At 38.8% G+C, this 25,182-nt stretch overlaps 1 protein-coding gene across 6 annotated transcripts in view; it reads left to right on the top strand.

Annotated features, from left to right (window-relative positions):
- The window catches only part of MLLT3 (MLLT3 super elongation complex subunit), a 146,144-nt gene that overhangs the window by 106,144 nt on the left and 14,818 nt on the right, over nt 1–25,182 (top strand). For all 6 annotated transcript variants that reach the window (XM_038170967.2, XM_038170965.2, XM_038170964.2 and 3 more), the window contains 3 exons: nt 15,298–15,376; nt 20,313–20,445; nt 22,045–22,144. In XM_038170967.2, coding sequence (XP_038026895.1) covers nt 15,298–15,376; nt 20,313–20,445; nt 22,045–22,144 — 312 coding nt within the window. The remainder of the gene's footprint in view (nt 1–15,297; nt 15,377–20,312; nt 20,446–22,044; nt 22,145–25,182) is intronic.

Here is a 25,182-nt window from a genome sequence, read left to right as displayed (position 1 = left end):
TGATGAATAGAATCTATCCAAAAATAATAGGCTTACCCAACAAGAAAGTGTTTTTGTGGAAGTTTGATTTTTGAAAATACTTCTATACCATGCCTACTCATTTGTTTCAAGCAAAATATTATTTTGATGATTTAAATCATTCTCCTAATAGGCTTCCAGGAGCATCTTTCATAGACAGATGAGTAGAGAAGGGAAGACATAGGAAGAGAAGGCTTATTTGGTGCCTTCATTTGTGCTCATTTGTGCTTATGGCTAGAGGTAGTCATCAGGATAGAGAGAAAGTATTCCCAAACATGCTCATTCATCCATTCTTTCATTTTTCTGCTATTTGTGTGCCTCCATTACTGCCATCCAATTCATTGTCCTGCTTGCACTCTCTGGAACAAGCAATAAATACCTGAGGTATCAACATTAGGGTTTTACATCATAGAAACTTATGCTAGAGAGAGAAAGTCCTTATTTTATTTCTAAATTGGCCCACTACATATGCAACAGCAGTACAATTTCAAAGGTATGTAAAGTGACAGGCTCCTTTCTGTAGCACAGCGCTGGTGAAGTCGTGGTTATGAAGTTGCCTTTAAACCTGAAAATTTTCATACATAACAGCCTAGGCATGAATTGTATTTTAATGTCTTTTAGAAGCTGAATCTTCCGTTTTAAAGTTAAGGCAGTATCCTGCAAGTCAGTACCTATTCTCAGTGAAGCTATCCAATTAGCACAGAGTTCGATTTCAGACTTCCTATTCATTGAAATACATGCTGTGTAAATGCACATACATTTCTACTGGGGCATTAGTTTTCCTTTTTTTTTTTTTTTGTTTTTTGTTTTTTGTTTGTTTGTTTGTTTGTTGTTTTTTTGTTGTTTTTTTTTGGCTGGGATAGAGTTAATTTTCTTCCTAGTAGCTGGTATGATGCTGTGTTTTAGATTTAGGATAAGAATAATACTGATACTCACTAATGTTTTAGTTGTTGCAGAGGGAATTTTACACTTCTTGTGCTGCCCTGCCAGCAAGGACTCTGGGGGTACACAAGGAACTGTGAGGGGACAGAACCAGAACAGCTGGCCCAAACTGGCCAAAGGGATATTCCACATCATACAATGCTATCCTCAACTATAAAACTGGGGGGCTGCTGCTCGAACAGGGGTTGGTGCATCGGTCAGTGTGTGGTGAGCAATTGCATTCTGCATCACTTGCTTTGTACGTTCTAATATTATTATTATCTTCATTATTATTATTATTATTTCCTCTTCCTTTTCTGTCATATTAAACTGTCTTTCATCTCAACCCATGAGTTTTTACCTTTTTTTTTTTTAGATTCTCTCCCCCATTCCACTGTGAGTATATGGGTCTGAGTGAATGGCTGTGTCATGCTTATCTGGCTGCTGGGTTTAAACCACAGCAAAAATAGTTGTGAGGAAAGGGGAGAGATCTTCATTTCAAGGCCTTTGGAGGGTTCTTGCCTTAGCAAATATCTGTTGCTTCTGAATTTTGCTCATTAACTCATTTTTATAGTATTACAGAAACCACTTAAGAAATGGGACAAGGGTAAGCAGTGCTGGCATAGCTTCTGGTTTTTTTTTTTTTTTTTTTACATATCACATAGTAGAAGTTTGGATGAAGTTGTGCTTCTATTGATTGCATTCACCACAAGCTAAGACATCTTGTAAAAGTAAGATTCTTTCTCTTGCTGGTCAGACCTCAGGACTGAGAGCTGCGGGTAGTCCAGGTTCAGTTCAAGTCACTTTCTAAGAGCCATCTCTTAAAACAGAGGGAGCAGATGATTTCAAAGTGTCTCAAGTCAAACAAGTCAGGTGGAAGGTAAGCTTGGCTTAGCAGGGGTCTTCTTCTAGAGCATGGGCAAAAAGGAAGATATATGGACACTGGAAGCAAGGTGAAGCTAGACAGGGCGACTACAGAGATGCTGTATGCCATTGTAGGGAGAAAATTCATGTGGCAAAAGCTCAGTTACAGTTGAATTTGGCCAGTACTATAGTGGACAACAAAAAGAGCTTTAAGTATGTTATCTGCAAAAGAAGGACAAGAGATGACATTGGTCCATAACTTGATGAGGCTGGTCACCTCACACGTGCAGTCACAGGCAAAGCAGAGACATTTAATGGCTTTGTTGCCTCTGTTTTCAACACTGATGATGGGCCCTGTGTCCCCTGGAGCCCTGAAACTCCCAGCTGACCCTGAACTTGTAGGGGGTTTGCTGCTCCATCTGACTGCGTATACAGGGCCCGATGGGATTCATCCCAGGGTACTGAAGGAGCTGGCTGATATCATCACAGGACATCTCAATAATTTATCAACAGTCTTGGGAATCTGGAGATGTCCGAGTCAATTGGAAGCCGGCAAGTGTTGTCCCAGTTTTCAAGAAGGGTGAAAAAGAAGACTGTGGTAATTACAAGCCTGTCACCAACTCTTGAGTGCCAGGTAAAATGGAATAGATTGTTCTGTGAGTTACTGAAAAACACTTGAAAGACAATGCAGTCACTGGTCTTAAAAATAAAAGGATTCATGAGGGGAAAGTCCTGTTTAACAAACTCACTTTCCTTTTATGACAAGGTTACCCATCTACTTCACCAAGGGAAGCCAAGGCCTTTCCAGCTCCTCATGCTGCCCTGCCAGGGGGGACATGGCCAGGACAGCTGGCCCAGGCTGGCCGGAGGGGTGTCCCATATGATGCAATGGTGTGCTTGGCAGTGACAGCTGGGGTAAGGAAGGAGGAAGGGGGGATGTTCAGAGTGATGGAGTTTTGTCTCCACGAGAAACTGTTAGGTGTGACAGACCCTGCTTTCTTGGAAGTGGCTGAGCACGCTGCCTGGGAAGTAGCCAAACAATTCCTTGTCTGGCTTTGCTTGCACACACGGCTTTTCCTTCACCTGGTGAACTAACCTTATTTCAACCCACGAGTTCTCTCACTTTTACCTCTCTGATTCTCTCCCCCATCCCACCCAGGGAGAGTGAGCGAGCGGCTGTGTGGGGCTGAGCTGCCCGCTGGGTGATATCACAACCCAGGATCCAGTACCTGAGAGAAGGAATTTTCCTTCAAAAGGTAGTGCACGTCTGCCAGTGGCTTGTCCAGCCTCTGAACTACACCGTGCAGCCTGGGATCAAGTATTCAGGCCGGTTAGCGTGCTGTTATTGCCTGGCAGGTGACTGAGGGAGAAAAAGCAGGCACTACCCCGTGATGTCCAGTAGTCAGCACCTGCTCTGAGCTCCTAGTAGACTTACAAAGTTACAGCAGGAAACAAAGCAAATATCATCTCTGCTTAATGATAAACTTTCTGCTCTTTTTAAATAACGTTTCAAAGTATGAGTTAATCACCAGGTGTGGTTGTTTCTCTGTGGTATATCGCATATGCTGCTGTATGGGGCACAGCTGTATATATTCCAGCTCTGGTTTTCTGTTGACTTTGGGTTTTGTCAAATGAAGTGTGTGTCCCAGTTTTGCGTTGTGCAGCTTTGTTGAGTATTGCTTTTCAAATACGTTTGTAACTGGAGTTCAGCATTGCTGATAGACTTGGTGTTCAAAACAGTATGGGTCTTTTTGAGTCACATGAGCTAACAGAGCTATTCAGGAGCTTTAGTTTATTCAGTTAGAAGTGGCCAAGGATTTGTTTTACTGGCTTTGCTGTAGTGTATAAAGTCGAGCAGGGAGTAAAAGCATGCTAGATTTATGGCTTTAATGAGGTGTATGAGTATTAGCAGAGTCCACTTGAAAAACTCCAAAGGTTATGTTTTTAAATTCAATAACAGGATGTTTTAGTTGAAGAAAACTGTATGCTTCTTATGTGGGATAGTGTAGCAATGTGATAAAAATAAAATATAAAATGGACTTGACCTTGTTTTTGCTTTCTGATCATGAAATAGAGTTATGATCTCATAATATTTAACTGAGCTGTACACTGGGTGGGGGAGATACAAAGCTTTGGTTCCAAGGTAGGTGTCTTTCACGGCCAGAGCTGCCCCTTCTGAACTGTGGAATCACAGCAGAAGGGATGCTGTCATATTTCTTCCATGTTTGTTACCAATTTTGCAAGGCTGGGTAGGGAGAAAAAAATAGTGCAAAGCTCTAAATGAATCTGTGGTGGCAGAGTGGCACAAAAGAGAGGGAGCTTAGATGTTGCTAATCTCACTACATCACCATGTATGAAAGCAAAGGTTTGTGGATGTTTTAGAGAGTCCATGTAGCTCTATTTTATGTGCTGCTGCCTCCAGACTGATTATGTTGCACACGATGAGTATTGTTTTTTCTTCCTGCAATTACAGCATTGCCATTGGTAGTAACAGCTTTTTGGCATGATGAAGCCTTTTGGGATACAAATTTAGAAATGCATGCTAGCAAATTGTGACAGCTCGAGGGTGAGGCATTTTGGTTTTTAAAAGCATGGTACTTTAGCAAGCCATTTGCCTATAGTAAAAATGCAAAAACTTCTTAGGAAGTCCATTACAGAACAATGAATATATAGCAGTGCTCACATAGACTAGGGTCTTGTATTTAATGAAGTGTTTGCATGTCTTAAAGCAGTCTTAAAGTTGCAACATGAGTACCTTTTTAAAGTAATCCATAAAATACCACTTTGGATCTGGCATAAGATCTATTAATTTGACTATTACAAATGTGCAAGAATATCTGGAAAACCCCCATTGTCTTGTAAAACCTCCAGGTCCTTGTTAGCTGAACACTCCTGCTTTCTGCCAGGGCTGGGAGCCAAAGTAAGATCTCTTTCAGATAATACTTATTTTAAAGTAATAGCAGTGAACAAGAGCTCCATATGGAGTTTTCATATAGTTAACCTATGTTTTCTGGGGAAAATAAATAAATAAATAAATATGTTAGGTTTGAATTTTGTGTGTGAAATTGGGGCTCTCTTAACATCATTAATGATGTTGAATACTGAGAACAGAAGAGATAAGTTTATACTGATCATGTCCTTAATTTCAGGCTGTGGACTGTGGATTTGCAAGCTGTCATATTCTTAGAGTCTTTACTTCTTACTTGATGCTTTTATCCATTTTTTCTGCCGCTATCAACCATTGCTGTGGGCTTGTTTACCTACAGCACTCCAGTGTGGATGAGGTAATTCAGTAATCACAGGCAGGTGATAGATAAAATACTGCACAGACCAAATATACAGTCCAAAATACTTCCAGATCGTACTCGCAGAGAAATGGTGGCCTAATATTGGTCGATCCTCCTTAGAGAAACAGTAGCAGGCACAAGGATGCTGAATGGTCTTCAGCATGTACTATAGTATGAGGCCATTCAACTGCTGTACTGAGCCTGTTTTCATTATCTATTACGATGGAGGTAAAATGTTTATGCTTCACTTGCAAAAGCTTAAGTGCACATTAAACTGCTCTGTATGTGGTGAGATGAATCACTGCAGGATAAGGAAGCAGTGAGACCAAAAGGCAGTTGTGGCAGCAAGTTGGGATGTTGAGCTTTTGTTACTACGGTGTGTTTGGAATTCATTGGCTTACAAAAATACTGCAGATTTAGAAATTAATCGGGAGAAATATTGTGTAGGAATGGTTAAATGTTCAGGTTACGACTGCGATTTTGCAAAAGGAAATATTGCATTCTTGAGTCAAAGTCATGTGTATTGCATTATTTTTTCAATTTTAGGAGGTGTCATATTTAAACACAGAAAACATGTGAATATCATTGTATGTTGTTAGGCTACTGGTTTAGTCTTCAGTATTTGACCTTATTCACAAGAGTGGCTACATCTGTTTCAGTGGAGACCACTCATGTGGATTAACTCAATCATCTGCATAAATGCATTTTTGGACTGGGGCCTTGTTTTCAATACATTTGCCTGCAGCAAGTAAAGATTTCAACAGGGTACGTGCAGTGCCAATACCTTAATTCTTCAGTGACATTGAAGACTGTATGTTTGGACCGGTAAAGTCATGACAGTTTTTCAGTGTTAAGATGATCGTGGCAGAAATGCTATAGATATTTTAATCATGATCATGTGAAATCTCCTCGGTGTAGATTTCATTGCTTTTAAGTTTCTTTATCTGCTTACATCTATTACATTGTGATCTAGTGAAATGGCTTTATATAATTACCATAAAATCCAACACCTGTTAGTTACCAGCTGAAATAGTTTAACTCTGTCTACAACAGTTAGATCTATCTGAGGCTTTTATGCCCTTTTTTAATGCGGAACCACCAAGTTTACAGTTGTTTTCTTTGGCAAAAATGGCATGTACTTTTGAAAGTCTGCTGCCAAGCTCACTGTGAAATTCCTTAGATAATTTTCATAGCATTTCCCATTCAAAAACTTGCAATCTAGAGTGATGACTGATGTGATTTCTCCAGGACAGACCATAAACGCACAATGTAATTTTTACATTTTAAAGGCTTAGTAATCCTCTGGAGTGTAATTTTACCAGGGAGAATAAGGGCTGTCTGAACACACTGCTGCTACTGTGGGTGGAGTATCTATCATGGATGTAGAATTAATGGCAATTTATTGCCTGCTGATGAGGTGACACCTTTCAGCAGTCCATGCTGTGTAGTTCTGGAGTTGTCCAAGGTGTCTGTGGTTGATTTTGTACCTTGGGGGTGTCTGGGGGGTCTCTTTCTGAATGGGTTAGGGCTGCTTTAGTTGATCATTGTATGCCTGCCTTAAATTGAAGGATGACAGTACCTGTAGACGATTGTTCTGTATGTAAATTGTTCATCCAGTGTCGACATGTGATGTGACCCTGGTATACAAAATAACTCAAAGCAGATGTAATCCAGCCGTGCTATTTCTTGCCCTTTGCATGGCTGCCTGTTCCCACATAGCAATAGCGTCCAGTTTTTCATCTCAAAATCATTTTGTGTTGAGTAGCAGTTACTATTCAGAGAACATGCCTGTAACTAATTCTGCTAATATATTTTGCATTAGATAAAGATAGTCATCCATCACCACAACGGCAACAGAAAAACTGTCATTTACTTGTTTTAAGAAGCATTGGTGTGAATTTGGTTTAACTGAATTGTGTTGTCATTCAGTGGTGCTGTCTTAGTCAGCTTAGTAATTTAGCACAGCTGATGTTTTTGTAAAAAAAAAAAAAGTTGTTGCAAGATGGATTTTTCTTCAAACTCATTCCTTTGAACAAATAAACAATTAACTTTAAGTAAAACATTCAGCTATGTTGATAGTAATTCCCATAAAACCTATCTTTTTTCTGTTAAAAGCCAAGGTTTGTATCTTCCCTTGAAAATATAAATTATCTGGCCAACTGAAATACTTTGAGGACTTAAGTGAGATGTCAAATGTTCCTGTCCAAGCAGCAACATCTCATACCATTCAAAAATTTGTATTTAACTTTTTATTTTGCTAAAAAATTTGCACGTTAGTGGTGATTTTATCACATTGAAAATGATACTACTTGCATAGATGTGTAGGATAGCAAGACAGAGCTGCATAATTCTAGGGGACTGTATGTAAGTGGGTTTTTTTGTTTGTTTGTTTTGTTTTGTTTTGTTTTTTGATTGTTTGTTTGTTTGTTTTAAATGATCTTGAGACACGTTAGCTGTTTTTGTTGTATGTTTGAATCTCTGTGAAGGAATTGCTTACTCTAAACTAACTGCGCTGCAAGTCACCTGGCAGAAGTGAAGGAAATGATGTTCCATGTTGGAGGAGCTGATGCGTCAGGCAGCAGATTTAGGAGGTAGGGATGGATACATGGAGCAGTGAACCTGTCTGAATCTGCTTAGGAAGTCAGAGAATTTGTATCACAGCCTTGGAGCAATACAAGAGAATGTTTAAAATAGGCTAATACATACCCTGTCACCAGGAGAGCTGTATTTTCTAGCTGAAATTGACAGGCAGCTCTTCTGGTACCTGAGCACTCTTGAGGGAATATATATCTGCGGATAGTGGATACCAGGAATGGCAGAAACTGAACCAATGGCATTGCCATTCCTTACTCTTATCCGGAGATTACATGCGAGTCTGACCTGTATGCTTTTAATGATTCATATTATCAGCTACAAAAGTGTTGTGTTTTAAAGCATGACAAGAAATGAGTAAATATAAGCTATGATAATTTTAATTTCTTTCATTGTATCCATATCTTTTGTTGCCCAATAATACAGTTTATTTAATACATTGTTGTTTTATTCTATGGATGAAAAGGATGTGGTTTTGAGATGATGCCTATTGTATAGCACCTTCCCTAAGGAGAACAAAATATGAGCGGGCCCGAATATCAACCTAAAAAGATGGTCTGAATAGTCTGAAGCACAGCAGTTCACAGGTTGGAGGCAGGAGACTGCAAAAGGGAAATAGCCACTCTTAGTGTTCTTGTTAACCTAAATTTGCTTTGGCAGAGGACTGTGAGGAATAGATAAAATTTTGCAAGGTAGATGTTACAGTTTTAGCCAAAGAAAACAGCTTGTAGGTGTGATGATTCAACTTGATTTATTTGTGCCATATACTGTCTTTTTGATCCTTTGAACATTGTGAAACTCCAGATTGATTGATAAGGGTTATAATACATGGAAAGAGATCTTAATTTAGCCAGTATTTTTAATACTATAATAACTTCAGTTACCTGTATCAATTACAACTATATTACAACGCATTATAATGCTTTGAGTCAAATGTAGTTTAAAAATAAACAGTTATTTCTTTTAGAGATTTTATTTGTTTTTATCCTGTGGTATTAACTTATTACTTCTTATGTAGCAACTGCAAAATTCTACTAACAGAGCACAATGTCAGAAATCTAAGTCTGCAAAGTAAACTTAGTGTTGAGGAGTTTTAAATGAGCATTATTTTTTTTGTATTAATTGGTGGAAATACATTTGTAGGCAAGGATACAGCACACAGATGTCAGCTGTTAATGGTAAAAGACCAGTAAAAATACGTCAATCTGTTCTGTGTTCTCAGAGAATCAGCACTGCACAGTACGATGTGTTTCTAATATGCATAAACTTTTGTGAAAGCCATTACACAACTGCATAATAATATTAGCATAGAGTGAGTGCTTAGGAACCATACTGACAGATGCTTCAAAAATATCTATAGAGAAAAATGTTCTTGTGTCATACTGTTGGCAACCATAGCATTGGCATCTGAAAATTATTGTTCATTCTATGATATTACTAGATGGCTAAAAAATACGAAGCTCTGAAAATGGTTTGCAGGGCTTTAATTTGGTCTAGCACTTGAGATTTTTTAATTACAAAGCTTTTTGTATTTTTCTGTACAGCTTTTTCCTGAAACTGGAGGGTACAGAAACGAAAACTGTGATTTTAATGTAATTACTTAAATCCCAGGAATCATGTTTGAGCAAACACTAAATGTAACAAACCTCCCTGTAAAAACTGTCAAGGCCAACGCTGCTGTCATGGAAGAGCTGCATTGGTACTCTGTGTGAAATTTTGAGAATAACTGTTGTTTTTTTTTCCGGAATATTGGTTCAGGAGCCAGTGGTCTATAATAGCAAAGATGGTGTGAAAGGACTCTGCTGCAGCAGTTTAGAAGAAAAGCTTTTTTTTTTTTCTTTTTTTTCCCCTCAGATATTGAGGTCTGTTTTTACTTGATGTGTATGGTTTTCATGGATTTCTGCACACTGAATATTTAGAGTAGGGTTGTGCTGGGAGCACTCCACATAGTTTGAGCTACATAAGAAGAGAGAGGAACTACGGTGAATTTGCGAAGTCTGTGAGTACCTGCTGAGAAGACCCGCTCTTTAATGGTATGGAAATGTACCGTAGTGCAGAATAACATCCATAAAAGAAGTTTTACAAGTAGTCAGACGGTTCTCCAGCTGTTTCTTTGTTAAAAGGAACACATTGATTTCTAATACCAGGACCTTAAATCTGGGAGAATTTAGATGAACAGCCTTCTTATGGCACCAAAGGTGACAACAAACTGTCCTTTCACTCTCCCAGAGTGCAGAACTGAGGCTGCATCAACATCTGCCCTTCTCAGCACTGGTATGTAAAATAAGGCATAGCAGAGAAAACAGGGCAACAGAAGAGAGTTGGGAAGCTTTGACTTCCCATACAGCAGCTGTCAGGGCAGTCCAGAACATCTACCACCTATCTTCTCTTTTTCTATTAGTCCAATTGTAGAACAGAACATGTGGACAGTTGATTGAAAACTATCTCATTGGCTTTAACGCCTAGTCTGAATTTTCTAGCTTTTATCTAGTTCTAAGACTGAGTTAGACTTTTTTTTTTTTCTTCTCTAAAACCCATTTCTCGCTTTTGTGCCCAGCTTGCTTCTGAGAGCTTTGTGAGTAGAGTGTGTGGAAGTTTTTAAAGGAAAACTAAAAGAGTTGTAAAGGCAAACTCCCAGAAAATCAATACCTCAATATTGCATGTTGGCTTAGTTTGGCCTTTCCACATCTACAAGAGTACATAAGCACAGTCATCATTCTCTCTCCACAAGGCTTTTGTACCACTGAGTTTACAAGATACAGAAAATTAATTGAAATAGTAATTTACTTAGCATATCTTCATCTTCCCATTTTTTCTTTGGATGTTTTTTCTTTAATGCATAATTCAGACTTTTCACACCATACAGAGCTGTTAACTTCTCCTTGTTGTGCTGCTCACACTATATTAATGCTTCAGAAATACTTATGTCCTTTCACACACTTCTAGGGAAATGTGGTCCAGATTTTAGTTCCAATTTTGAGATGGCAAAGACTTTATGTAAGCCTGTCTTTGACACCAGTGCCTTCACCTTTAGAACAGTGTTCTCATTCTTCTTGGTACAGGGTCAATTTAATTAATAAACAAACTACCAATTGTTAAAAAAAAAAATTGTTTGAAACAAGACCGTAAATAATTATGACAGCTAATTGTATCAATAACCTAAGTCACATTTTCTGCCAAATGACTGTTTTAACTGGTAAAAAAATCCTCAAGAAAGTACACATCTGTTTGCATTTGTATTTGTTGTAATTAATAAAAAGTAATCCAGAAACTATACGTCCACATGCATTTGCATTTAGGCACATATATTTTTTAAGTGAATAATATGCTAATATCAATACAGGTTCAGCTGTTATGTAAGCTGTATGTTAGTTTTTGTTGTGAGAGAGAACTTTTTTTTGTTGTGAGAGATAACCGTTTTAGTTCCCCACACCTCTCAAAAATAAATGATATGGCATTTCCTGTTAAAATTTTGCATCTTCTTAGTTTTAAACTACTTTTCTCAATATTTTGTTATTTCTTTAACATTGTAGTTAGGAATAATTTTTTTTCCACTTCTGTAAGAAAGGGATCATTTAATTTAATTTTATTTTTTTGCTCAGTACTTCTGTTCATGCCCCGTCTCTGTGAGCTTGCAGTCTGTAAGCTAACTTTCCGCAGTGGTTAAAAAGGAGCAGTTTTACCCTGCCTTGTAGGTTAATTGCTAATGCAGCTGCTGGAGCCACGATGTGGTGGCACAGAATTTGGCAGGGCGCAGGCTGCTCAGTTCTGATTTTGAGCATTGAGGACGTGGAAGTGGTGTCTTCCCGTGGCAGAGGCAGACATGGTCTCTTGGTGGTTGAGGTGGGGTTGTTCTCTGTGTTCATTGAGCTACAGATGGGTTGGATTTCTCTCCTGAAAGCCAAAGTGGTGGTTGATGACAGGGCACTTCAGAGCAGAAGTTTTAAGTACAGGACTCCTGTTAGAAGAAGGCTTGTCCTATGGCACATGTTCCTTCCTCCTGAGAAGCTAGCTTCTGGCAAAGTGGAAGTAGAAAAATACCCAACTATAAGCGGTTTTAAGTGGGTAGACTTTTCAGTACAGCACAGGGAAACCTCAGTCTTTAGACTGTTGTGCCTAAAACCAGGAAATATGCAGGCTATCTGATAGGAAGTGGGATACTACTGCAGCACTTTAATTTTATTTCAGGAAATAATACACTAGGTTCCTTTAATGGTGGTTCAGGGGAAGGTATGAAAAGCCCTCGTCACCCACATGCAGATGTTTTCTGTTTTTCAGTGTAAGGAGCTTTAAATGATGGGGTTTATTTTTTCATTTTGCTACATGACTCCAACCAACCGTGAAGTATTATGCAAACAGCTCTCTTTTACGCCATGTCATAAACGGGTGAGATTACCTGAATTTTGTTTCTAGCTTGAGAATAAATTGTTGTACTACTTAAAGAAAACAAAGAAGAGAGAGCTTGTAATGGACAGAAGGCAAGTGAGCTGATCAAAACAGTACCTTTTCAGGCAAAACCAGAGCTGGGGAGAAGTCCCTTTTCTTGGTGAACAGTTTCAAAACACAGAATCCCTCAGAGAGGAGTAATAAAGCAGCCAGCGTCTCCTGTGCATCAGTGCAAGAGCAGTAAAACGAAATAGACTGAGCACAATAAATTATATCGGGTCATTGCACTAATGAACAGTTTGGGCCCAAATCTCATTAGTTTGTCTGCAGGAAGAGAAAACTAGTAAAACAGGAAAAGGACATATGAGAGAAGGTCTTTGCTGGTCCTGTCTTAGGCTTCTATTGTTGAAGGGCACCCTTTTAGCTAATTTCAGACCCATTAAAAAAATCTACTTGGTGATTAGTAACCAGTGGATAAGAGTAGAAAGCCCAAGTGAATAAAGCCATAAATATCTAAGTCCTTGGGATAACAGCCTGTAAAGCTGTCAAAAAGCATTGCTTAAGTGACAAAAGATAGCCTCTGGTAACAAGGAGCTGTAGTGCTATAGGCACTAATCCATATTCATATATGGAAGGCATATTTTAGTTCCTTCTAAAAGTCAAGTCGTTTCTGTTAATAATGTTTGTTCTTATGTTAAAAGCAGATGTTTGCTCCGTCCTTCGAGTGTGTTTGCACTTCAGGTTTCTCAGAGCAGAAAAAAATGTTTCATTTTCTGCAGTTAACACTTCAAACATTTATGCAAATCTGTATTTCTTGGAATAAATGTTCAGGTAGGGCAGTTTAAGGAAGTAATGGTTCCAAGTGGCATTAAAACCCCCTTTTAAACAAGTAGGGATGACCATTTGCGTTTCATTGGGAGTTTCTTTGGCCTCTTATAGTGCAGTTCCCTCCAATATGCATTCATAACCATCCCTGCTTGTGATCCTTTTTCTTAAGTTAATACTGGGAGAAAGTTTTGAAATGGAGGAATTTCACTGATATTTGCATGCCTTATGCTATGAACAAGATCAGTCCTTTCCCCTTTTTTCTTGTTTTGTTTTTTTAAAGTGGCTCAAAAGGAAAATGAAGTTTTACTAGCAAATATCTCTGCAGCTATATGTTTTATTTATTTTTACAGTTTTAGCACTTCTTCAAGTTATTTTAAGTTGAATATGATAGCATAGTGTTTGGATTTTTTTTAAAGGAATGGATTTTACATAATCTACTGTTGGTATGGACATTAATAAAGGAAAAAATACGTTTAATGGAAATCTGCAGAAACCAGTTGTCAGCTAGTAATTTTGCTGCAGAAAGCAGAAAGTGAGAGATAAGCCAGATGTGTAGGGTAACCTACAGCTGGAAGACTGAAATTAGTTTCCAGAATGGTAATGTCTTTAAAGTTTGCATTGATTTTTGTTCTTTAGCAGTACAGTCTGTATCATGTCATCAGATTTATTTTACAGCTAAAATCAGAAAATCAGTCAGTTAAAAAAGATGGTTTTGCAGAAAATTCAGAACATTTTTTTTAGAGAACTGCTTTGCTTTTTTGAAGTAGTGCCAGGCAATGCTGCCATATCTTCAAAAAAGTTCCCATCCTGTGAACCATGTTAGAATTGCACTTGTTAGTCAGAAAGGGATTTTATTGTTCGTTGGGTTGGGTTTCCCTGCAGAAGGTTGGTTCACATGTATCCAGTTTGTATATACCCATACAGTCATGTCCAGAATTTATATTTTGACTGTGTTTGTGAGAACTGTGTTCATTCCAGGAGAGCAGATGTCAGTGGTGTTTTTCTCAAACATTCTGTTGCCCAGATAGGCATCTTTCAGTGTGAGAAAAGGCGGTGAAAGGCCGTAAATCTGCCTGCTCATTATGAAAAGCAACAATAGATTGTTTTATGGAGAAAAGGCAACTGTTGGGCTTACTTACCGATGTGCATGAAAACTCTTAAGTTTTACAATGAATGGATATTACTGCTGTGATTTTTGACAAGGATTTTAGTTCCAGATTTATCTCAAGAGTTACTATACGGGCAAGGAGAGTCAGAGAACTTCCATTAGCCTGGTTAACATGTCACAGTAATGAAGTCATATGAAGTTTAAAGATTAAGCAGGTTTTATTTTCAGTAGTAGATTTTTAGGTCATTGCTACGTAACTTACATTTTCACCAGTCTTTCCATGTGGACGCTTCCTGTTTTGTGTTCTATGTTGGCATTCCCTATATCCACGTACGAGATTTGTTCTTGTCTCATATACACAGCTGTGTGTGCAAGTGCATACCAACAACCCCACACTGAAAGCCACCAACCTTAAGATAACACAAGGAAGTCTGTAGAGGCACGCAATCTGGCAGCAGGAGGCGAGAATTCTCAGTGCAATGCTCATAAGCCATAGGCAGTGTGGGAAAATCTATATAGAATTGAGTCTAGATGAAGTAATAGGCCTTTCTAAGAAATGTTACAGAATTTTAGAGAGAAATATGTACTTTTTAAACAGCATTAGAAAACAGTGCATTATAACTGCTTGATAAATAGTGTAAACAGATGTTAACAACTCTGTTTTGGATAGAAAACCAGCCTTGGGATAGAAAACTAAATCTGTGGGTTCAGAATAATTTCCCTGTGTAAAATAATGGAGTCTTTCTGGTTTAGTCCATAGGACCTCACTATGTAAGGAAAATATTGTGATATTAAGAAATTAAGAAGTTACAGCAAAGAAAAATTATTCTAAACACTCATCTTAAAACTTATTTTCTAGGAATGGGGAAAGAAAGCTGCTTAGAGTTTTCTGGCATTTAGCTTGATCTTCTCATGTCTTTTCTCTATATATTTCACTAAATCATTTTTAATTTGGAAAATGTTGCAACCACAGTATGGCAAGGACAGAGTAGCCTTAGGTCCATTCTCTTATAAAGTTATTTAGGCTTACATGTTGAATAGCCTTTCAAACATGGTATCTTCTCGTTGAGAAACTGACTTTAGTAAAGCATGTGCATGATATAGTGTACATGTATGTTGAGTGCATAGCAATTTGAATGTTTGCCTTGCTGGCACTTGGAGATCTGAGAGTATTTTCTGTTCAGTAGTTTTCTTCACAGCATGCCTTAAACAGTAGCCGAAAGAGTTGTAGGCAAAAAAAAATAAAAAATGTTTCTTACAATGTTATTTATTTTCTTTTTTTTTTCTTTTGAGTCTGAACAGCCCAGTCCTGCAAGTTCCAGCTCCAGTTCCAGCTCCAGTTTTACACCATCTCAAAACAGCAGACAACAAGGTACCCCGGAAGGAAAAGAAATTGAAAGAAATGTGTGAAATGAAGGGGCCAATACAAACAACTGATGGCATCTCGTTATCACATTTCTGCTGACTTTACAGCCTGTTCACTGTTTTGTTTTAGAGACTTTTGCTCAGGTGTTTGCAGATATGACTGTAATGGCAGTATAAAAGGGGAGATGATGTGTGTCTATCTGAGAAAACTGCATGAAGGCTATTTGTCCTAAAGCACCAGATGACATGCCAGTCAATTAACATGCTAAACTCCAAAGAGCTTCTGTTCTTGAGGCTGTCCTTTTGCAGGTTTGGGTCATATGGCACCTATGTGCCATCTGGAGCCCTGCTCAGGCTGGCATTGCTTCCAATGGGAAGTGCATAAATGTGTGTATGAGGATTCCTCCACCCCCCAAGGGATCATGATCTTCCTGTGCTATGGGGAAGTTTTCAGCGCATGCCGGCTTCCCTTTGGAAACATAGGAGGGGAAGAAAATGGTTAGATTTTAAGTTGACATTAAGTTTACATTTTGGTTTTCTGGCCAATAATTATGGTTTATTCAGAACTCAATCAAGAAATGCAATTTTCTTCCCAGGGAGCTTGCCAAAGCAGGTTTTCTATAAATCAGTTGAGATTCATCCTACACAATCTATTAAACTACTTAGTTCCTGCTTGGCAATTTTCCCCGGGTTGTAAGGTTTTACAACTGATACATTCTTAATCAGCTTTTGTTTTGTTCTTTAGATCCGGAAGCATTAAAAAAGTAGCTTTTGACTAATTAATATTGCATCTGTTTTATCCTTTTTTATTCCTCAATGGTAGACTTGCTTTTAAGGTTATGAAAATACATTAGTTACCTCAGGCAGACAGTTTTTACAAAGGTCTATGTATTATACATGCCTGTCCCGCTGCCTTTCTGGAGGTGACTGGTACTGATTTTATAGCATGTTCTGGAAGCATTACTACAGGTGAAAGAAAGCAAGAGTTGAAGTGAACTGTGGTTGATGGCTGATTTCAGGCATTTGATTTCTAACTAAAGTTAAACAAAAACCTATCTTGTCGAAACCACATTTCTGCGCTTATGAAAACCTCATTAGTGGTGTGAGCTGTCGTTACAAGCCAACAGATTTGGATAGCTGTTCCTGTATTCCTGTTATGTTACCTTCTTTATGTTGGGCAAAAACATGTTGATGTGGTGTTTTCTTCTGAACAAACTGGATCCATCTATTTCTCCTGGGTCATATATAAGACAAACTACAGACTGTCTTTCAGTTCTTTACCTTCTCAAGCACAAGTGGGAGATTTTCCTTCTGGTGTGAAAAATGTTGAAGTGGTATATACCTCTCCTCTTGTCAAGTAAATAGTGATTCTTGCTCCTTTCTGGGACTTTTTGTTAACTAACAGCATCTGCTGTGCCCAGGTTGTGCATTTGTATGTAATAAGGGATGAAGCATTGGCAATACTGTGGTATATTTGCATTGTATATGTTGTGTTCTGGTCAGAACCCATGCTTTATTTCCTAACTAGATGTTTCCTGCAAGGGCAGTTGGGTCTTTTTCCTTTGTCTTCAGGATCAAGCGCTCACTCAAGTGTCAGAACCACCACAGGATGAACTTTCTTCACCTCTTTTCAGATAAACATTGGGCTAACTGAAGTTTTCTCAAGTTCTTTCGCCCTCAGGGCTTACTCTGAGTTTTCTGTGTTTCCTTGCCAAGAACATTTTCTCTTGGGCAACTCCTAGTTTTCAGTTTCTCCTGAGCCACTCTGACCTTTTAGGGGAGGACAACTTCTCTAACCTTTAAAAAAACATTGTCATGAAATTTTAAATTAAGTATTAGCAAAGAGCAGAGTACTAACAGTAACATGACTACCAAAAAGGCCTAAAAATTAATGCATTGCGGATTGTTAAGAAGGTCCACTGAAGAAGTCAGCCAGCTTAGTTACAAAACACCTGTTCAGAGTTGCAGACATGGTCTCCCATTCCGTGAAAGCATGTCTGAATGTCAGATTATTGAAGGCTTGTAGGGCTGTCAGCCATGGATGCATGTCAGGAGTCCACGTTCATTTTTCTCCAAGAAGGAAGTATCAGCCTGTTGCGAGCTTGAGATACGGCTGTCTGATTGTACCTGAAGATAGCAACGGAGAAGATAAAATGTCCCTTTGCTGTACTTGGAAAAAGGATGTAGGCAAGGATAACAAGTTATCTTAAACTTGGAAGAGCAGCCTATGTAGAGAGCATGAGGAGAGTGTGCTGTTTTTCATTTTTCTTCTATTTAAAAATAAAATCAAGGATTGAATGACTTGCAACCTACTGCCAGCATAGCTACCATTTTCCATATTTTTGAGTTATGTGCTGATCTTTTATGCAACATCAGTTATTCATGTCACACTAAATTTCATTACAAAATTAGTTTGGGGTTGATTTTACCTTCCTTGTCATTGTCCTTTTCTTCGGCTTTTTCATTAAGAGCATGATCATGCTTTCCTTTCATCTATCTTTTTATCTGGTCTTTTCTGTAATTTTTTTCCTGCCTGTACTTTGTGGTGAGGAGACAAATGCATTCTTGTGAGCTGGCTTTGGTCTATGAAGTTGAGCAGAATGTCTCTGCTCTCAGTGCAGACAGAGAAAGACTACTGTTTTCAGTAGGACTGCTAAAGTTGTTAGTATCTTTGCCTAGTAAGGAAACTAGCCTTTCTGGTGTAAAGCTAGACTGTGGAAATACCCACGTATTTATCTCTTTATCTCTCTTAAAATGTGGATTTCTTTTTCATATATCTGCAATTTAATTCTCTTTTCTAACCTTTTACCTCAATTTATTTAGTCCCCTATTTGTTGTTTCTCATTGGCTTGTCTCCCGGGTCAAGAGCAAAGCCTATCAGAAAGAATATTTTGCAAAATGGGCAGATTCTTCCTTCATCCCTGTGCCGATGCTCCTATGAGTGCCCTCTCTCCTCCGTATCAAAGGAAATATGGTCGCTACTCCTATGAAAATCCAAGGAGGGAGCCCTTTCCTGAGAGGAAAGAGTTTGAATGGTTAGATAGTCAGACAGACTCCAACTTAGCATTTGACAATGGCTGAGCATGGTCTGCCTGGTACTAAAGCAGAAGCAGAAAAGGAAACACAAATCAGCTGCTTCTGCAGATCAGCAGTGGTTGTGCAGACAAGAAGTCTGCATAACTCGCCTTTCCTTGTGGCCTGTGCAAGTGTCTGGCCCGCCAGAAGTTTGCTGAGTGGCACCATCTTGGCCTGTTGCCACCCAACCTCAAGGGGTGCAAATAGATTAAAAAAAAACACAGATCTGAACCTTCCCACCCTGCCCAACTTAGGAAATTTCTTGGGCAGCTTTAGCAATAAATCATTCTCAACAGTGGCTTTGAAGTCACTTGCGCAAAACAGGTCAAAATGCCTGTGACCAGGGCCTTGCCAGGTCTGGGGTAATCCATGGGGCTGCTCTTCCTGTCATGGGAACACCCTCCCTGTTAGGGGTATGGGCAGGCAGAGGTCTATCTTCTCTTTTGGCTGTGACCAAGGAGGCTGTAGCGAGGTGGGGGTTGGTCTGTTCTCCCACGTGCCTGGTGACAGGACGACGGGGAATGGGCTTAAGTTGTGCCAGGGGAGTTTTAGGTTGGATGTTAGGAAGAACTTCTTTACCGAAAGGGTTGTTAGGCATTGGAACAGGCTGCCCAGGGAAGTGGTTGAGTCACCATCCCTGGAGGTCTTGGAAAGACATTTAGATGTAGAGCTTAGGGATATGGTTTAGTGGGGACTGTTAGCGTTAGGTCAGAGGTTGGACTCGATGATCTTGAGGTCTCTTCCAACCTAGAAATTCTGTGATTCTGTGACTCTTTCCCATTAGCAAATACAAAGTTCTCGCTTTGGAGAGCACTGAGGCCTACTTCATTAACAGTGGTCCTTGGTGGTTCTTGTGCTGAGGGAATTACAGAAACCTGATAGTAACTGCAGATCTTGCAGCCATCACTGTTGCTTTTGCTAGCAGTTTTGTATCTCAGATGTGCTGTACTTCAGAATTTAATGCCCTATGGCATCAACTTTGCTTCCTTTGCTCTTCTAAGCTGCATTTGCCCATTGTTCTTTCAAGCAATGGCAGTTTTCCCAGATATGTTAAACATGTTATTTTTTCTGTAACTGTCTTTTACAGCGAAATTAATTGAGTAAAGTCGAACTAAAATCCTAAACTGAATTTCTTATAGTTTTATGAGCAAGTCAAGCTCCGTGTTTTATATTAATTGTGGAAAAGCGGGTGATATTGTGTGGAATTGATGCATTGTTTACATACAAACATTGGCAAAGTGCTTACTTGACCTGAAATTGACCTTGAAACACAGGGAACAGCTAAATTTAAATGTATCAAAAATGGGAAGACAAAGACTGCCTTGACCAGTACAAGTAACAGTCAGAATGATTTATGAGATGCTGCTTCTCAATACATGAATTAACACAACAAATGTACTACTACCAGTAGGTCCCTGTAGATCTGTACTGGTGTATAATACCCTTTGAGGAAGCAAGAAAAGCTAAAGCCCAACAAAGTGAAGGAATCTTGCTTCTGATAATAACACAGTAATACTACATTTCTTCTGAATTAGAACATGCACAGAGAATGCTAGTCATGACAGTATTTTACTTACTTCAGCTATGTTCCAGGGGGCCAAACCTGCAAATGCTTGAACACAAGTCACTTCACTGTCCTGAGTAAGTCTATTGAAGCTTACTGCGTTGCTCATGTAAAGACATGATTAATTAATAAGTGCCAGCAGCATAAGCCCCTAATGTGTTACTTCATTTGTTTAATATTTGACACGCCCCTCCCAACACCGTGCTGGGAGGGTAGCTTTCCGTAATCTGCAAAGTTGTATGTTTTGCCTTGAACACTGCAAAGTGAACTTCATTTGCGTATTTTATTGTTTCTGTTGTTTCAGGCCCACTGAGGTCTATAATGAAAGATCTGCATTCAGATGATAATGAAGATGAATCAGATGAAGCAGATGAGAATGACAATGATTCTGAATTGGAACGACCTGTAAATACACGAGGAGGAAGCAGGAGTCGCAGGTGAGTGTCTAGTGATTGAAGATAGCCTGGTGGCCAAAACAATTTGCTTGTTAACAATGGGGTGAGTTCTGATGTTCTTAAAGAGTAATGAGTAGCAAATGGACAGATAATTCAGACTTATTTTTAAAAGATGTGCATATAAAAGTGTTTCTCCTAAGAACTATCAGATTTAGCCATTCCCAATATAAACTACTTCTATTCTGAACCACATGGTTATGATGAGCCACATTCATCTGACTTTCCTTGATTTCATGCCATTGTGACTTCAGGGAGCAGTCATAATTACTCACTGGCATAAAAGAGATAAAATTAAGTCCTTTAATTGCCGGATGAGCTATTCCGTACATGGCATCTCATTTTCAAGACCTCTGCTTATGAGCTTTAGTTTAGGTTGTTAAATAGGATCATAATCAACAAAGTGGAATTCCAAGCTATTTTTGCACTGCATATAGTAAACAAGAAGTAAAAGTGCAGACAGAAGGTAAAGCAAGTATCAGTCACTACTTTTTAAAAACGGTTCTGCTTCCTAGCTGCATCCTCAAGAGGGCATTCCAAAATTCAACTATTCTTCAGGCAGCTTGAAGCTCTATCTGCATCTTATTGAAGGTTATGGAAAACCTGAAGCACAGACTCCCTCAAACCTTTTTATAGTGAGTTATTTATCTGATCTGAAAGGTTTTGCTTGTTCTACAGTTTGTTAGTGTGTAGCACTGAGTGCCTCTATCAGCAACTGCTTAAATGAGAAGGTGATAGGAAAGTATAAGTGAACATCAGCTGTTTCCCTGGTGCACTTTTGCAGCTGAAATCATGGAGAAAAAGAGCAGGAAGACCAGCAATTTGAGAATTTGTTCATGTCAGTAATTGTGTAAAGGATTCTTAAGATCAACTTGTTTTAAATTTAGAAGTTTTGTTCTAGTTTTTAACAAGGCTAATATTTCTCTCTAATATATCCTCAATTACTTGTTGTTGTTGTTTTGTTTGTTTATTTGTTTGTTTTCTTCCTGTGAGTAAATATTCCCTGTTGTTCCTAAGTAAATGAAGGGGGAGACTGACTAGAATATGAGCTTTTTCACGTGGCCTTTCTTGTGATACTAAGTTTTTAAATTTTAGCCAGGAAAAAAAGTGTTATTTATGACAAGAAACAAAGAACTTTTCAGTGAATCAAGCTTTTCCAAGCAGGAAGCACAGCTTTTAGAAAGCTTTCAGAAGAGCGGAAAAGTGTCTCTGAAAAACATGTTCCCCCTTTCACATGGCTAAGACACAGACTCACTCGAAAAACACTAGAAACAGCAGTTAAATTTTCTAAATATTTAATAATTTCTTTAATGTTAGCTGCTGTTAACTAGACAGTGTAATTTCAGCCAAGTGAAGGCAGGCAGTCTTGTTCTCCATGCTACACAGAACTTTTTCCAGATTGCAGCCGTGTTTGGAAGCCTCTGCATTACTGAGCAGCACTTTTCCAAGGGACTTTGATTAATGATAGGTTCCTTAGCAAGGGAGGCCAATTCTTGGTGTCCTTCCTCGAAGTATAAACTTGGTTCACCCATGTAAGAAGCTTTTTGACTCACAGCATAAACTCTTGCCTCTGTTTTTCCATAGGGTTAGTCTGAGTGATGGCAGTGACAGTGACAGCAGTTCAGCTTCCTCACCACTACATCGTGAACCAGCACCACCTTTATTAAAAACCACCAACAACCAGGTAAAGTCAGGATTCATAAATGCAGGCCTGGCATAGGAGCATGGCTTGCAGCTGGGGAACTTATGTAACTAATTACTTAAATTATTCTGATCACTTAAATGAAATTACTTTGAAAATTAACAAAGGGGGTGGGTTGTTGTTTGTTTCTTTGTTTGTTCGTTTTCTTTCAGGAGATGGATAAGTATATGGTTTAGCAAATACTGTAGAGTAAACTATAACTTTTATCAGTATTTACAGAGTATGTCCTTTCCATATGTATTAACTTTGTAAGGTTAATTGCAAGCTGGCTTTATAACATCGGTTTTACAGTTTACACAGTTTTGGGTTTGTGTTAGCAGTAGACACAGTTCAGATGAATAGGCCTTTTCTCAGGAATTTATTCATTATTCCCGTCCCCTTTCCCTCACCAGTGCTTGACTAGAAGATGCAGTATTTTTAACTTCACTAGGAGACATAGGACTTTACTTCACCAGCAGAAAAAAATACTCATTCTATATCAATAAGAGCTAACCTTTTATTATTATTTTTGAGGTTGGAAAGTAAGGTAGTTCTGTTTTTTAGTCGAAAAAAATAAATATCCTATAGATACAAAAAGTTGCAAGGAGAAATCAAAATTAGTTACTTCACCCCAGTCACCAATACAGTAAGGCTCTCTAACTGTAAAAATTAAACATAAAAGTTGATGTTATTTAAGTAGTTGATTGTCATAATTTATAATACACATAATTTTTATTTTATTATTTTTATTATTTTATTTTTTCTTTTATTTCAGGGAGCTATAATTGACTCCCAGCATCATTTGTGTCATGCAGAACACAGTCGTGATATACTGGGTGGCAACTTCATTCACGTTAGTTAAATATTTTGGAGGGAAAACTAGGGAGTAGAGTGTGTGCGTAGCAAAAAAGGAGGTTCCATGACCAGAAAGCTTTCTTATCTACAACAAATTCTGTAGGAATTTAGAATTCCTCTAAAAAAATGTTTTTTAAAACATTAAAATGTTTTAAAAAAAAACATTTTTTTAGAGGAATTCTTTCTGGAAATAAACCTTAAAGTTTAAAAGATATAAGTGTAAGAAAAATCAAACATCTATCTGTGCCTTGTTGTTTAATTAATACATTTACTTCTAAAGACAAAATATCATTTTAAGTGAGTCTCAATAAGCAGCAGTTCACTCGGTCACATTTTTCAAGTTTCTTTCCATTTTAGTAACCTAACAAAAGGTCTGCCTTCACATTTAGACGCTCCAAACAATAGCAGTGAGCTAGCTAAAATTGAATGCCACATTGTTTTCTGGCATTTTTAAAACCGAGCTGCAAATGAAAAATTTAAGGTATAGTAAGTATTACAAGAGTTCAAATTATATGGAGTGTTTCAAGTTTGTGCTTGGTAGCATATTGCTGCTTGCTAGGATGGTGCTTTTGACTGATGAAATCAGGCTTGTGTAGACTAAGTCCATTTATAGATCTAAGGGGCTAAGAACAAGTTAATATTTCTATATCAGCATCCTCTGATGTGATTAGTGCTATATCTCATTTAAACAAGAGTGCTGAAGATGTTCAATTCCACTTACACATCAACAGCCCTGTAAGAAAGCAGCTTTTTCAAATACAGTGTGTCCTTGCTAAGTTTTTTTCTAAAACAAAGAATTTTCTTTGTTTGAAAACAAGAAAAGCATCTAAAAGCTACTGGATCCATGCCTAGAGGCCTGTTTTTTCAAGACAAGACGTTTTCTTCCACTGGCCTACACTGCAATAACCCCAGGGGTGTTGAATCGAAGAACTGGGATTTTTCTTCTGAAAAGTTTCCTGTTTTGCTTTCTGGCCATGCATCACTCTTGGCTAAATAAAACTTTAGGTAAGGTTAACTCAGATCTGCAGTCGTTTTCCTTTGCAGGGAAGTAGCTGCCTGTCTGCTATATTTTCATAGTGCTTGTCACCCTGGGAAACCTATATACAATTTAGTCATTTATACCAAAGGAAGTAGAAATTGGAAGCAACTTGGAGAAAGCTGTCAGTGTGGGTTCAGGATAGTCTAGAACACTTGTTTTTGCAGGCCCTTTTTCCATTGTTTTATTTGCAGAGTTTTGTACTGTGCTGTGACTGTCCAGGATGCTTTTGGAAAAATCGGTGCATATTGACATTGGTCAAGAAAATTTTCAAGAAAATGTGAAACAAAATCTCCATGGTCTGATACACATTTTCCTTTGATCACAGAATCATGGAACCTTAGAATGGTTTGGATTGGAAGACACATTTACAGATCACCCAGTCCCAGCCCCCCTGCCATGGGCAGGGACACCTCCCACCAGACCAGGTTGTCCAAAGCCCCATCCAGCCCGGCCTTGAGCACCTCCGGGGATGGGGCAGCCACAGCTTCTCTGGGCAACCTGTGCCAGTGCCTCACCACCCTCTGTATAAAGAATTTCTTCCTGATATAAATGTACCCCTTTTTAGTTTAAAACCATTCTCACTTTTCCTATCATCCCTGTCAAAGAGTCCCTCTCCTGCTTTTCTTTAGGCCTCCTTTAGGTACTTACTGGAAGGCAGCAATGAAGTCTCCCTGGAGTTTTCTCTTCATGCCGAGCATTCCCAGCTATCTGTCTTTATTCACAGGAAGGGTGCTCCAGCCCTCTGATCATCTTTGTGGCCCTCCTCTGGACTCACTTTAAGAGGTCCAGGTGCTGGGGTCCCCAGAGCTGAATGCAGGACTCTAGGTACTTTTTAACGAGAGCAGAGTAGAGGTGGAGAATCCCCTCCCTCACCCTGCTGGCCATGCATCTTTTGATGCAGCCCAGGATATGGTTGGCTTTCTGGACTGCAAGTGCACATTGCTGGCTCATGTTGAGCTTCTCATCAACCAACACCCCCAGGTCCTTCTCCTCAGGGCTGCTATCAGCACATTTTCTGCCCAGCACATAGTGATGTTTGGGATTGCCCTGGCCCAAGTGCAGGATCTTGCTGGAAAAAATTGATGTTTTTCAGAAGAACTGATGATGTTGCCTGTTGGGAATGATGTGGTGTTTAACTCTACTTATA

Source organism: Anas platyrhynchos, chromosome Z (assembly GCF_047663525.1).
Source record: "Anas platyrhynchos isolate ZD024472 breed Pekin duck chromosome Z, IASCAAS_PekinDuck_T2T, whole genome shotgun sequence".
NCBI lineage: Eukaryota > Metazoa > Chordata > Aves > Anseriformes > Anatidae > Anas > Anas platyrhynchos.
Note: the sequence above shows the minus strand (reverse complement) of the source record. Positions and strands in the feature narration are given on the sequence as shown.